General features: G+C 54.9%; 1 protein-coding gene across 2 annotated transcripts in view; it reads left to right on the plus strand.

Moving 5' to 3' along the window:
- Window positions 1-14873, plus strand: part of CSNK2A2 (casein kinase 2 alpha 2) — a 36617-nt gene extending 21744 nt beyond the window's left edge. For both annotated transcript variants that reach the window (XM_075940468.2, XM_075940467.2), the window contains 8 exons: window positions 3145-3204; window positions 4408-4491; window positions 6498-6608; window positions 7953-8054; window positions 8440-8540; window positions 10000-10148; window positions 10388-10481; window positions 14420-14873. In XM_075940468.2, coding sequence (XP_075796583.1) covers window positions 3145-3204; window positions 4408-4491; window positions 6498-6608; window positions 7953-8054; window positions 8440-8540; window positions 10000-10148; window positions 10388-10464 — 684 coding nt within the window. In that variant the 3' untranslated portion in view covers window positions 10465-10481; window positions 14420-14873. The remainder of the gene's footprint in view (window positions 1-3144; window positions 3205-4407; window positions 4492-6497; window positions 6609-7952; window positions 8055-8439; window positions 8541-9999; window positions 10149-10387; window positions 10482-14419) is intronic.
- The last annotated feature ends 223 nt before the right edge of the window (window positions 14874-15096 follow it).

Here is a 15096-nt window from a genome sequence, read left to right on the forward strand (position 1 = left end):
TGTGGCCCAGGATCCGGATCCAGCGCATGGGCCAGATCCGGCCCAGCAAACACTTTGATCCGGTCTGCAGATTGCATCTGGCCGCTTTCTGTTGATATCCTGCTGCCCGTACCACTGCATTTCCAGGAAGCAGGATCCTATTTAAATGCCTCTGACTCCTGGTCACAGCACAACCCTGGCCACAGCAACCTCGTGCAGCTGCCAGGCAACACAGCAGCAGTAGGGCTGGGAGCCGCGAGCCTTTGGCTGTGTATTTAATTCAAAGCTTCCAGTCCTAGGCAACTCTGGGAAGGAGGCTAGTCCCGAGCCCTGCCTCTTCCACCCTAGACCCTGCCCCTTCTAGGGGGTGGAGCCAGCCCGTGGCCATGTACCAAAATTCAGTAAGTGGCCCCTTTGTGAAAATTGCCCACACTTGTTCTAGCCCCTGCTCTGAAACAGACTCCTCGTGAATGTAATGGGAGTTACTTGTAGGGTTGCCAGGTGTCCGGTATTGACCTGGACAGTTCGGTATTATTGGCTCCTGTTTGGTTAAAAAAAAAATCAAAAAATACCAGACACCTAAAATGTCCCGTATTTTCTGATTTCCCCCCCCCCCCCCCCGCAAAGAGGTAAAAATAACAGACACCTGGCACCCCTACACACACTCAGCAACCAGGCCCAGCCCCCAGGCTCCCCCCCCCTCCGACCCAGTCCCCGGGCCCCTACCGGCCTTCTTCCCCCTCCCCTCCCGTGTCCTGCCCGCTTACCAGGGGAGCTGTCTTCTGGCACAGAGTAAGAAAACAAGATGGCCGCTGGCAAAAAAAAAGCCCCAAAGGTCTTAAAGGGGCCATGCTGGCATTTTTATTTATTTATTTATTTATTTGCTGCTGCTCGGTAACTTTTGACCCCCCCCCCCTTTTTTTCCCCTCAACATTTTTTTTTCCGCGGGGGGGGGGGGGGCGAGGGGTGTTCGGTATTTTTGGTTAAACCATCTGGCAACCCTAGTTACTTGCCTGTGGATTTTTGAGGTTTGAGGCCTTTGTTTCTCGTTTTCCATCTGTAAAGTGGGAAGGATGCTCTGTACTAGCTTTCCCAAACCTACAGATTCAGGGTGCTCTCTTAGTGAAGAGGATTATGGCCTGTCTTTCACAGAAAGATTAATTTGATAAAAACTCAAACTTTTCACACTGGTTTCTCTGACACCTCAAGCCACTGTCTGCTGAAGGAGCCATGCTCTGCCAGCGATTATCTGCTCCAGGCATGCTTGAGGAGGCTGCTAGTGTTCTTGGTGAGGGCAGAAGGTTCTCGGGCAAGCCCCAGTAGGCACTGAACACACAAACACCCTTTGTAGCTTATTGCTGTAGCTCTTGCTCTCATCCTAGCTGACTTGTTCCTGCTTCTCTGTGTTGCACTTGAATGCTAAGTTCACCCAAACTAAAACACAACAGAGTTTGCACCCCAAGAGGCACTGAATTGTCCCTGGGCTTGTAAACGTTCTTGGTACGTGTTGGATGATTAGGCAGCTTTTGGAATGGTGACGGCTAGCCGGGTGTGTTGGTGAGGATGCCTGGGGCATGGGCGGTAACTTGTTTACATCACTCTGCAGCATTAACCAGACACCAGAGCCGTCAAGAATCCAGGCTCCTCTCTTGTGTCTTGGAGTGTGAATTTCAAATCTCTACTGTGGGGTTTTCTTGAAAGGACCAGGCAGTGCCCTGAGCCAGCACTTGGCTTTGAAGTTAATGAAATCAAACAATTTGACTGGGCTTGGAGGAGACTTTTGTTTATTAAAAAAAGGGGGGGGGAGCCAAGCCCTGCTGTTCTCTAGAAAACTCAGGGCGAATGTCGTTCTTCGCACGGCGGCTGCTTTGTAGCATCACGCTGTGGCTCTGGGAGCAGGAGTTCTTCCCTCTTCCCCAGGGTGGGAGCAGAAGAACAGAATCGGGCCCATGAGGGTGCTGATGATGGAGACCAAGTGAAATGCTAAATCTGTGCGAGTCCTGATCCAAGGGGGGCTCATCCTGCGTGTGACTGGGTGACAGATCAGTGCTACTGCTCAGGGCGGCTTGTGGTTTGAATTGCACCCGGCCTCCCAAAATGCTTCCCCTAGTATTACTAATTCCAGAGTGAGGTGGCAGGAGATCACTTCCACGGCCAGTGCAGACTCAGTGCCGTGATCTCCCTTGCGATGGAGTCTCGGGGTGACTTTTCCTTTCCACATCACTCTCTCCTGTCCCTCTGGCCTCCTGGAGGCGTGAACATAGGCTTGATACAAGAAAATGCGGAAGCTGATATTCTCCGGAGCATCAGCTCTCTGCTGGTTCTAGGGGCTCACCCCACCTAGAGGAAGCAAAGGGGCGGAGATGATGCTGTGGGATGCTGATGTTCCCCGCTGTAGAAATCTAGGCTCTCTCCTCTCCTCTCCTCCCTCCCTCTCCTCTCCTCTCCTCTCCCAGTTCAGGATGTAAAAGAGGAGTCGATTAGTTGCCTACCCGATAAGCCTAGGCTTATTGCGTGGTCGAGTCGACTATTCATATCAGAGGCAGCAAGGGAGAGGGGAACAGGAGCTTAAAAGCTGGTTCCCCCCTGAGCACCGTCTCCACGATGCCACCTGCCTCCCCATACCCGTGCTGCTGCGTCTATCAGAAACAGCAGCATGTGGGGGACAGAGGAGGCCGCTGGCAGCAGCTGCTATCTGCAGTGGGGTCCCAGTTCCCCGCGGACAGGGTCTGCTGGACCCGGCATGAGCTGGGACTGAGGAAGCCCGGCTCAGTCCCAGCAAACTGGTCCAGGAGCTATCCCCGCTGCAGTGCTGCCGTTTAAAGGTAGCAGGAGCCGGGCTGCCTCCACTACTGTAAACGGCAGAGCTGCAGCGAGGGTAACACCTTCCCTTAGCGACTGATCGTGTAGTTGATACAAATTGTGTCGACAACACGGCTGTCCAGTTACCCGCCTCTTAACACCCTTATTCCCGGTGCGTATCCTGTTAACCAGAGTAACCCTGCTCTGGCGTCTGGCACCCCTTTGCGTTCAGGCTCCTTCGAGGAGAGCATGCGGCTTCAGTACGGGGCAGTGGGGGTTAGGAACTAAGAGGTGCTGGTTTGGACTCTCTCAGGAGCTAAATATTTATTTTCCCTTCTCTTTCACTCCCCAAATCTGTTTCAGCAACTGTACCAGATCCTGACCGACTTCGATATCCGGTTTTACATGTACGAGCTGCTCAAGGTGAGTAGTGCCCAGGGAGAAGGGTTCAAGGCCCCAGAGTCCGGGTGGGGTTCTGCCCCACTGAGGTGAAGGCAGAATTCCTGCAGCAGCCTGAGCCTCTCCAGGCATCTCCGCTTCTCTCTGAGTCCTGGGCACCGTCGTGTGGGACCTGTGCCAAGGCAGCTGCAGTTGTCCGCCTTGGTGCCCAGCAGGGCCACTGGATCGGTCAAGCTGCCATGTCCAGGCTGGCTGGGGGCGCCAGAGGGGGCTGTCCGAGCTTGGAACGGGTCTCCTCGCCAGTGGTTACCCGGCCTGTTCCCAGTGCTTTCGGGCAACGGTTGTGCCTGTCTGGGAGGGAAATCGCTTTCCTAGGATGCCTTGAGTTGGCTCAGAAGTGTCCATAGACGTGAGAGGAACAAGGCAGGAACTGCATAAGGAACACGCTCCACAGATGCCGAAAAGAGGACGCATTGTCCTTGAGTGCTTCCCGTGTGGGGCTCTCCGAGCACTTGGCCAGCCTTGCTAGCTGTCTCGCCACCATCCCTCTGAGGTAGAAGAGCTGCCTTCTTCCCCCCGATATACACAGAGCAGCTGCATGGAGCTGCAACTCGCTCGAGGTCCTCAGATCTGCGTGCTCCCTGCTCGCGTGCCCAATGCTTTGAGCTGCATCCTGATTCCTTCCATGGTGTTCCAGTCACTGCGCTCTGGGACACGTGTGGTCTTTGTCTAGAAATGATTGGTAGATCCAAGCAAATGGTGGAGACTCAGAAGAAAAGCCGTCCTCAAAGGCCCTGAAATTTTGAGCAAATTCATAGAAATGGCTGCCTATGCAGAGAGGTCCTCTCCTGCCAGCAGACACAGCGGGTGCTTGTGGACTTATCCGATAGGACCTCAGTCTCGCTGGCTCTGGAGCTTGAACGTATGTGCTGGCAGCACAGATTTAGGAGTTGGGGTCTTGTACGACACATTAGTATAGAACAGCAGCTGCGCAGGCCTCTAGTTCTGAGCTAGCAACATGCCTCTTCTGCTGCCCCCAAAATGGTGAGCGAAACGAGGGTGATGGGCGTTCATAGTCCTTCAGGTGCAGTGCTCTCTCGAAGCCACCGGATTCTCTTCGTTTGGCCGTACCTACGTCATTGGCTGGACAACCGTCTGCTACCTCGTGGGCTTTTTTGGCCTGTTGACGGGTTTGTCTAACGTGAACGTGTATTGTGTCTCTGCCAGGCCCTGGATTACTGTCACAGCATGGGGATCATGCACAGGGATGTCAAGCCCCACAACGTCATGATAGACCACCAACAGAAAAAGGTACCGCTGCGTTGGGGCGTGACGCTATCCAGCTTCCAGGGCCGCTTCAAACTTTGCCACTGCAAGAGCCGTAATCTAGGCTGAGGCTTTCTTATTCCCACCCCAGCTGCTTCGTTTCTCCAGAGTTGGCTCCCTTGCAGTAGGGAGCTTGAGGACTAGTCGACTACCTGATGAGCAAATGCAGGTGGGCGGGACTCCAAGCCTCAGCCTCCTCGGTCACCACGAGCTCCCCCAGCCCTTCCTTCCAGGGGTGCTGGCTCCATTCTGCGGGGGATGGGCGGGCGGGGCTCGAGCCCTCAACCTCTGGCTCCGGAAGTAAATACCGTATCCATTATGCCACTGGAGGAGTCCCCTGCCATCCTTCCTTTCAGGATCCTCCTTATCGTTCCAGGGGTGCCAGCTCCATCCCTTGGGAAGCTGGTGGTGGCTGCACCCAGGATGGGCGGGGCACCCAAGAAGCAAATGCTTATTGGATAGTCGACTAGTCGCTGTCTCTCCCCCACCTTGCTGCCTCTATCAGATAGAGGCAGAAAGGGCGGAGGGTTTCAAAGCGGCAGTGCCGCACGGAGCCCGGGATCAGCTGTACAGCACTACCCCTTTGAAATGCCGCTGCGGTGTTTCAAAGCAGCAGCACCGCGTAGAGGTTGGGGTCAGCCATGGAGTCCCCAGCTGATTCCAGGCTCTGTGTGGCAGCGGCATTTCAAAGGGAGCAGCGCCGCCCTACCCACTAGTTGATGCAAAAATGCACCGACTATTCGATTAGTGAATTACTTGCTACTTAACATCCTTACCTTGCACCTCGCGTGGTTTGGGGATTGTCTGTCTGAGCTTAGCCCTCTTTCCTTCTGCCTCCTTTGCTCTGAGCTCTCCAGAGACCTAGTGCTGGCTTGGTCAAGGTTGGGAGGGGATTGCCTCTGTTCACTCTGGTGCCTCTGCTTTTGACATCCTCTCGTCTGGAGAGCACGTTGACTTTATCCATTGGGAACGCAAGTGCCTGTTGTTGGAGCCTGTGAAGTTATAGTCCCAGGACAGAGTGTTGCTTTCTTATGGGACTGGGGAGTAAATAAAATCTACCAGTTCTCTAGGTTTTGGTTTGGTATTCTCAGCCTACTAAATAGAAGCCCCTTTCCCCAATTAATCCTCTTCCTCCCCACAAAGAGTAGAGGCTATTGGCTCTGCCCTGGCTCACCTGTGAGACCCCCGCGTTTTCAGAGGCCTGGAGTAACTGAGCTCCACTGGCCCCCCTCGCACTGCTGTAGCTATGTCGGTCTCAGACGCCATGTCTGAGTGCACGTGAATGAAGTCAGTGGGTACCCTCTTGTCACCGCAGCTGCTGGGCTGGCCTGATGGCCTAACCGAAAGCCTGGGGCTTCTCTGCCCAGTCCTGCGGTGCGCAGTACGGTGGCCTCCTCATGCGTGTCAGAAATGGCCGAGGATACGCACGGGTGACTCCATGGGATAAAACACCTTCCTGGGCATTTGCCTGTGGGGTCAGAACCCTGGTGTCCAGCACCCGAACGCCATCTGAACGAGGGATGGAACAGTGGAGTCGATTAACCGATAAGCAAAAGCTTCTTGGTTAATGCTACAGATCACACCTTCCTCCCTGCCCCCTTCCGGTACATTTTTTTAGCAGATTGGTCTAGCCAGCGACTCTAACAGTGGGAAGAGCTACCAGTGACCCTCACAGGCCCAGCTCTGTTTTTGGCTTTTGTTTAACGTCATGGGTTCCTGACGGCCTTGCTCTGGCTGGTGGCGTGAGCAAGGGATGAGTCGCCCAGCGCCAGGTTATTTGATTAGGGTGGCAAGGCAGAGACCCCTCCCGAGCCATGGTAAATCCACAAGGCGCAAGCAGAGCCCAGACGGTACCGCAGTCTTGCCCAAAGGGCTTTCACCAAACCGCTGGAAACTGGCTTTGGCCGCCTCGGCGTCACCGCACGGGTTTGGACGTGGCAGCTAAGCCCCGTTGTGCCTACTCTGTGTGTTTCTCTTGACTTGGTGTGTAGTTGCGGCTCATAGACTGGGGCTTGGCGGAGTTCTACCATCCCGCTCAGGAGTACAACGTCCGCGTGGCCTCCAGGTACTTCAAAGGACCAGAGCTCCTGGTGGACTACCAAGTAAGAAAGCACCCAAGTGTATCCCAATTGCGGCTTTTTCGCGTTGCTTTCAGGCTCCTTGGGTTTGTCCAGTTGCCCTCTGGGAATTACCAGGTTAGAGCAACTTCGCTGTAGTCAGGAGGGTTTACTGCCGCAGCGCCCCGACAGGTCTCTGGCTCTGTCGATGGTGAGACCCCGAGGGCTGCTCGCGGGTGTGCTCGATGATGTGGGCCCAGTGACCACTGCAGACCCCGAGAGGGTCCCAAAGACTACAAATTAGATGAGGATGGAAGGTGCCTGGCCGGGTTTATTAAGCGAAGCGCAGTCATGGTTGTCAGTAGACTCAACTGAATCGCTACGCACGTGTCCTTGCAACCATGGCCTCAGCTCAACCGGCGGGAAACTCCCACTGCCCCCCGGCTGGACAAAGACTGTGCCCCCCGCCCCAAGACACCACTGTAGATACAGGTACAAACGACTTCCATGTCACTCCTGACGTGTCAGGTTACCACCCTCTGACACTACTTAGATACCACCCGTCGCCCTGCACCTCGTGGTTTCATGAGATCCTCTCTATCCAGCAGGCTGCCGTTTTCGACCCTTTCCTGAACCTGGGTCGGTGTCTGTGGGGAGTGGGTACCAGGGTCTTTTTTAATGTGCTTTCCACTTATGAGCAGCCCCAGTGACTGTTCTACCCCAGGCCTATGACCAATGAGGCTACATCCACACTACGAGTTTTCTTGGCAAAAATATGCTAACAAGGGCCTCATTTGCATGAGTCGCGATCTCATTTGCATATTTTCTGCCGATCCGTTTTTGCCTTGGGGTTTTTGCGCAAAAACAAGCCGTGTGGACGTTTTCTTTTTGCGCAAAAACCCCTTTTCCCGCCAGATCCGTAAACCTCCTTTTTTGGGGCATAAGGATCTGGCAGGAAAAGGGTCTTTTGCGCAAAAAGAAAACGTCCACACGGCTTGGGTTTTGCGCAAAAACGGATCGGCAGAAAATATGCAAATGAGATAGTGACTCATGCAAACGAGTCCCTCATTAGCATATTTTTGCTGCGAGAACTCGTTGTGTAGTCGTAGCCTGAGTGTTTTGCTCTCTCAGCCCTGTTCATGCCAAGCTCTGTGAGGAGGGACCTGCCTCTTGCTCACAGCTTGGTTTGGCTTTATATTAGCCATGTTTTGTCAGTTGTTAGCTAGGCCTCAGACCAGGACTGTGTTATGTGGACGTATGTTTTTAGGCCTTCATCTTACTACATTTGCTAGGAAGCTGGAAAGCAGGGAGCCGCCTTTGAGTTGGGGTCTTGGGCCTGCGGGAAGTGTGGCCTTTCCCCCGTTGGATTGTTTCTTCTTTTCCTGTCAGATGTACGACTATAGCTTGGACATGTGGAGTTTAGGCTGCATGCTGGCTAGCATGATCTTCCGAAAGGAGCCCTTCTTCCACGGCCAGGACAACTATGACCAGGTGAGATGTTGTCTGACTCCAAAAAGGGGAATTGGGGTTCCCCTCTTCTCTTGGGTTGCGGGGGAGGTTTGTGGGCGGGGCTACCTGATTGGTGAGGTGTTGGATTGAAGTGACCATCCTGGGGAATTCTGCAGTTTTACGATGGCTCCAAGTGCCGCAATTGTGGCATTTCCCTCTGGATGAAAGCGAGAGTGTGTGGCGGGAAGCGTGGCCCTTGTGGAAGGCCCCATGACGCGTGGCTCAGATGGTTGAGGTGCTGGAGAATCACGTTGGTCCTCAGGGTTTCCCCATGCTGGGCTCCTAGCCTTGGGCTCCCAGGTGCTAACAGACCAGACCGTCACCGGCCTTTCTCTAGACGCGTCTGCAAATCTGGCTCTTCTTTCAGCTGGTGCGCATTGCGAAGGTGCTGGGCACAGATGAACTGTACGGGTATCTGAAGAAGTACCACATAGAACTGGACCCGCACTTCAACGACATCCTGGGGCAGTAAGTAAGGGCGGCGGGAGGCAGAAAGTGTCTTTTCCATCAGAGGAAAGGGGCCATAAGCCGCTATCCACAAGCGACTCCAAAGCACAAGTGCAGCTTTAGCTTGCCTGGACTGCAGGGTCACCTGCCGGCCTCTTGCCTAGCTACGGGTGTGTCTGGGCCTTCTCTGTCCCCTCACCGTCTTGACAGGCCACTAGATTTTCGTGGGATTCAGTTCTCTTCTTCCCCCAGGTGCCGAGAGCTCGTCTAGGTTTATAGTTCGGGGCGACCTTTCTCATTCCTGGCACTGCCAGCAAAATGACTGAAAGGAGTTGGGGGGAGGCGGCGCTACCTTAGTCAGTCGGGCAGTTTGAGGCCAGAAAGGGCTGTCAGATCATCTAGTGTGACCTGCCCATCACAGGCCACCAGTGCCCATGGGCTAGCCCCAACAGCCCCAACTGAAACCACAAAGTTCCCAGCCCCTGGAGACGAGACCACGTGCCACAGACAGAAAAGGCAGGGGGGACCAAAATGTACCAGTGCTCATGGCCCCTGCAATGGCAGGGAAATCCTAATAAGTGACCCCCTCCACCTCCCACTTGCCCACTCCAGGCCACCAGCCGTCTGACTGGGAGGGGAGCTCGGTTCCTGACCTCACAGAGGGTGATCTCTACTTTCCTTCGAGCCCAGACCTGGCTTTGCCTTCCTGCTTTCGGCCTTGCAAAATTGTCACACATACACCAGCCCAGACCTGGGTCTGCTTGCCTATCCTTTCCCGTGACCACTGAGGATAACGAGAAACAGGCCTGATTATGTTCCAAGCAGGGCAAGCGATTGAATCGCACCTCTGCCCGTAAAATTAGTGGGAGGACCAGGGCTGAAAGTCTTGACAATGGGCTTGCTGGTCTGTCGGAGTAAAATGACCCACTTTGGCTGGGGTGGCAGGTAGAGTTTTTCAAGGCTGGCTGATGAACTAAAGACCTTCTCACCAGTATGCCCCTGGCTTTGAAGCCCTTGTATCTCACAGGCTTTGCGGCCAGGAGGGGCCGTCCTGATCATCTAACTTCCTGCGCGTTGCAGGCTACAGATCCGAGTGATCGCCCTTGATGCTTGGAATTCATGTCTTTTATCGATGGGAGCCCGTGATGGCCAAGGGCCGCGGTAATGCTGCTCATAGAGAGCAAGTGGAAGCGAGCCTTACGTTGAGAGAGAGACCACGTTGTTTGAGCCCAGCGTGGCCAAAAGCCAAGCAGGCTGGGTTGTAAAGGAAAAGGCTTGAGAGGCCTTGCTCTTGTTGGGTGTCCCTAGTGAAATGCTGGGTTCTGGCCATGTAGAGACGGTTGGTAGGTAGGTTACGCTAATTCCTGCTCCGGCGCTGCCCTTTACAGCCGTATATGGGGTGTGATAGGGGAAGCCTCCTAGGATCTGCTGTGCCGCTTGGGGATGGGTCGGTGCTCTGAGAGACCTCCCTCTGCTACAGGCATTCACGAAAACGCTGGGAGAACTTCATCCATAGCGAGAACAGACACCTGGTCAGCCCAGAAGTCTTGGATCTTCTGGACAAACTTCTGCGATACGACCATCAACAGAGACTGACTGCCAAAGAGGCTATGGAGCACCCGTATTTCTGTGAGTCCTGGGGGTGGAGCCGCGCTGCTGGGCTCGGAAAGGAAAGACGGGTTTGTGGATCGGGCGGGAGGCGGCTTGTCCAGTCGGTGCCTTCCGAGGGATATCGCTCTCCTATTCTTAGCCAGAATTCCAGGTTCTCCAGGGCCTTCTAGAGGCTTAAGAGAGTTCCTTGGCAGGACCTAAGCCATCACGAAAGCGAAGCTTTGAAACGGCTTGGCTGATGCTGGTGTCTCTTGCAGATCCCGTGGTGAAGGAGCAGTCCCAACCCAGCTCAGAAAACGCTGTGCTCTCCAGTGGCCTCACAGCAGCACGATGAAGACTGGAAAACAACGGGTAATTCAAGATGTTTACAAATAAAAACAAACCCTTCAGTCACACAGGGAAGGGAATAACCAAGACCCCCTCCCCCGTTTATACTCGGCAGAAATCTAAGCTTTGGAGGGCTGACGCCTCCGTGTTCCTCTTTGGTGGTTGTGGATAATGTAACTCAACCCGTGACGCCAACGCCCGGGGCTAGTGGCTTGCGAGAGACCCACTGATCCTTGTTCACGATTCCATGGTGCCTCCCCTTCCTTCCTAGCCGAGCCGTTTCCTGCCGGGCTGATGGGGCAGGCCTACCCGTCCATCCGTGGACCGTAGCGTGCGTCTGCAGTAATAAGCCCTTTGGAACTGCGAACGCTCGGGGCCGCAGTCCGACCGGGTGTGAGCAGATGGGACTCGGGGATCCGAGTCGCACCTCCCCACTCCAGCTCTGAGCTGGGCCCTTTCGTTTTGGTTTCAGCAGACGAGCGTCCCGGGGTTGGTTTGGCTCATTCAAACCAACACCCACCTTCTGAGTTGTTCGGAGAGCGGGACGCCCCCTGCAGGTGTGTTCGGAAAAGGTCCCGTTGGGGAGAAATGTGATAAGCCTGTTACGGGAAGTCCTGACTGGGAAGGCAAGGGGCTTTCGCTGGAGCAGGCAAAATCCTTTCCCCCGGACCTTGGGCAAGCTGATCCTGCCTGTAGAAAGACCCATGTAACGGTCGCATGGCTCCCCTGTCATAACTCAGGCCAGGGGAGATACAATTCCAGAATGTTTCAATCCAGCACCACTGAACGAAGAGCAGGATGGGGCGGCGGTGAGGAAAGGCAGTAGGCGTGTTTGGGGGGGATCCGGAAGCGTTGGTGGGAGTAGAGCTTTTGGGGTGACTGTGTAACTACTGATCTGGAGCTTGGGTCCACGTCGTGTGTTAACAATCAGCTGCAGGCTGAATTCTGGGGCTAAGAGTCTGTCGGGGGGGGGGGGGGGGTTCTTGTGGCTCTTCATCCGATCCCTTGATAGCTTTCTAGCCCCACAACTCACAGCTGCCTCCTGTTTGTTCTGTGTGTCACTTCATCCAGCAGTCCTAGCAACCTCCTAAACCTAGAAACCAGAGAGAGTGTGTTGCCACCAGCACCTAAACACTGAATTTCCTTCTCCTGCATTGTCAAATATTTAATTTTTTTTTTAATAATATAAGGTTAGAATGTTTCTATTTGAAACATCTGTTTACATTCCATATTCCAATAAAGTTATATTGGCATTGATAGCAGGTCAAATCCATTTGTATAATTCACTGAAACCAATAAATATCTATACGTATGAATGTCTGGTGTCTTCTAGTCTCTGGTGATGTGCAGAAACTTAGAGCAGCTGCCTCCTGTAGTTAGGGTTGAGTTCTCACTTCTCTTCCAATGTCCTTTTTATTAGAACTTGCTTTCCCCGGCTTCTTTTGACCTGATCCTTTTCATGCTCGGTCCTAGCCCAAAGGTGGAATTCTGTGGCAGTCTCCGCAAAATCACTTCAACTGCTGTTGAGTTCAAAGGGAGTCTCCTATGCCCAGGGAATAAACTTTGTGCTTGCCAGTTGCTCAGGGTGTGTCTGTGCAGCAATAAAACACGTGCGGCTGGCCCCTGCCTGCTGACTCAGGCCGTGGACCTTGGAAATTGCAGCGTGAACATTCTGGCTTGAGCCAGAAACCTGTGCTCCAGGACCCTGGGATGAGGAAAGGTCTGAGAACCCAAGCGCCAGCCTGAGCATCGGCCCTGCAATTTTCACGCCCAGAGCCCAGGCAGTGCCAGCTGCAGCTGTTTTATGGCGCTAGAGGCTTGCCCTCTCCGTTGACGCTTCAAAGCGGGTTGTTTTCTAGAGTTGTTCTGCAGAGAGAGTTGAGGTGTGAAAGCCAGGCGTGTGTGTCTCCCTGAAACGTCCCAGATTCTTAGCCTGCATGTTCAGCTTCGATCTCTCGCATGCACCCACCCTTCCTCGGTGGGGATGCGCAGAATGTTCCCTAGGGAGGACGTGCTGGTGTCCCAGCACTACAGCAAGAAACGTAAGGACCAGCCCTAATGCAGCGGCCGGGGTGTAAGTTACATACTGATAGTTCGAACCTGTACTAATGGCTCTTCACTGCCGTTCTGGGATGGCCTCTCTCCCCTGCCTGGGACCCATTCCCCCCACTTCTCAGACAGATGGAATGAGTGATTGCCTGATGTGTTGCCCCCCCAGTCTGAGAGTCCGTGGTGTGTACTGGAAGCTCTCAGGGCATGGGGCACATCGAGGGTTAGCCGGCGGGGGCGGGAGCACTGCTGGGGTTGGGCTGGAGGACCCAGGAGCAAGAGGAGGCTCTGTCTGGCGGGGGAAGTGGCCGGGGCTCTGCAGATATTTCAGTTGCCAGAAACAAGCTCCCTGCCTGTCTCGCTCCCCCACTTCACAGGGCCGGGCAGGTCCCTTCCTCTTCTGGGAAGGCTGGTGGGGAGTCCGTGAGCAAGGAGATAAACGCTGGGCCCTGTGGGTACTGGCAGAGCCCTCTCTGCAGTGTGGCCTCAGAGCACGGAGCCCCATCCACTCCCCTGGGGGGGACAGCCTGGGCACGGGCAGTGGACGTGGCTGCACATGAAGGGCTGGGGTCAGTACTCCCGGGGAGCAGCTTTCCACCTCCTTGCTGCCCCCGGCCCTGTTCGCTTTCCCTGCACGGTGGGGGAGTGAGACAGGCAAGGGGCTCTAAGGCTGCTGGGCCTTTGCCGAAGTAGGTGGGTTCCTCGTGGCGAGTGCCCGCAGGCATCTCCCCCCCCTTGCTGAGAGAGAAGAGGCAGGTGTGAGACAGGGGTCTCCCGAGGGCAGCTGAGCAAAACCGGCTTGGGAACCTCCGGTCTGTGCCCATTAGACCTAACGGGAGGCCGTTCGCATTGGGGTGGAACCGTAAGCTTGGGCGTTCCCTGACGTGTGGCTGGCTTCTTAGCCTCCAAGCTGCGCTAATTCCAAGTTGTCTGCATTGAGCATTCAACCCCAACCTGTTTAAAAAGGTCCCGTCCGTAGGGATGGGTGGAGACGAATCGAAATGTCACACCCCTAATCGAGTAGTTGATGGATCACAGATCTCCTTGGCCCTAGGATCTTCCCCTCTGTGTCAAGCTCCTTTGGAGGCCTGGCTACACGCTAGATGCTTGATTTTCTCCCCCCCCCCCCCCCCATGGGGTGTCTGCCCCCCTGGAGAAGGTGAGACAGGTTGCCACCGTTAGCGAGGATCCTGGTTTCCCTTCCACCACTGCGGAGCCAGGATAAGCCCTAACGCTTTCTCCCTCCCTACCCCAGCGGCGCGTGTGGAGAGGTAGAGGCCTCTGCAGAGAGGCCCTAATCAAGGGAGGCCTTTGCCACGACAGTGCAAGGCCAGCCTGCCTGGTGATCTCGGCTGCACTTTTAAAAAGATAAGGAGAGCGCCCCCATTTGCACCAAGACCCCACCCCCTTCCCCCGGCCAGACACGCAATTGAGATGGTGGGGCCTGGTAGTGCAGGGGACCCAGTGCGCAGGGAGGGGAGATGCAGGTATACGAGTTTGGGGGTGGGGGAAGATACGTTGGGGTCCTGGAGAGACTTACCTGCTCCCACTAAAAGTTACCATGGGGGGCGGGCACGGCAAACCTCAAGTATGGGAGAAACAGATTTTTGATTCACTTGCTTTCATGCAATAATAATTTAGCTCTCCTATCTCTTCAGAGCACTCTACATACACCACATAGACCTTCCCCCCCCACCTGGGTCGGCTTTAGCCCCTTTACAACTAGGGCAAACGAGCCACAACGGTTCTGACGTGCCCGAACCAGGCTGTGGGGGAAGGGGGAGAAGTGGCCTCTGTCCCCTTGGCCTGGCGTTCCCTCCGCGAGGCGCCAAAGGAGGAGAGAGGTGCTGGCAACGCAGGGGGATCCACCGCCGCTCGCGTCTGACGCTCGCTTCCCTCCCGTCTCTCCCTAGGTCCGCTGCTGTTCCTCCCAATTTTCCATAAGCAGAACAAGAACCAAATCCAACGTCTTATCAGCGTGTGTACAGAGCTGGCGGTCGGACGGCGTTGCGGGGGCAGGCGAAGAGGCCCGGGACCACGCCGGCTCCGGGGCACCCACCAGTTTATAAACACAAATCTTACTTCTGAATGTAAATGGCTCCTCTGCCTTTGACTTCCCGTTGACCTCTTCCTGACCCAGAAAGCATGGAAAATGTGAAGGGTATGCAAAACGGTTGTTGGCTAGTGTTGCCCTCCCGCCCCCATGCTGACCTTTGCCCCCTCTGATCCCCGGTGCAACGTATTAACTAGCTGGCTCCAGCCCTGACCCGGCAGGGAGGGGGCAGCGGGGGGAAATCCGGCATGATGGACAGTTCTATATTATAATGAAAGGAATTCTATATTATTGAATAAAAGTTTTAAAAGAAACGTGTGTTGAGTGTGGACGGAGCCCGGGGCGACTGCTGGGGCAGGTCAGAGCCCTTGGTTTGTTTTTTGGGGGGGGGGGAGTGATTCTGTGATAGAAAATCACTTGACGTGCGTTGAGCCAACTGCTGGGTGGGCGTTAGCGGGGGGCTGGCGGAGGAGAGGGGCTCCTCGATGGATTGGAAGTCTGGCTACACACTAGCTGCTTGATTTCCCCCCCCCAATG

The sequence above is a fragment of the Pelodiscus sinensis genome, chromosome 12 (genome assembly GCF_052426305.1).
Source record: "Pelodiscus sinensis isolate ZL-2025 chromosome 12, ASM5242630v1, whole genome shotgun sequence".
NCBI lineage: Eukaryota > Metazoa > Chordata > Testudines > Trionychidae > Pelodiscus > Pelodiscus sinensis.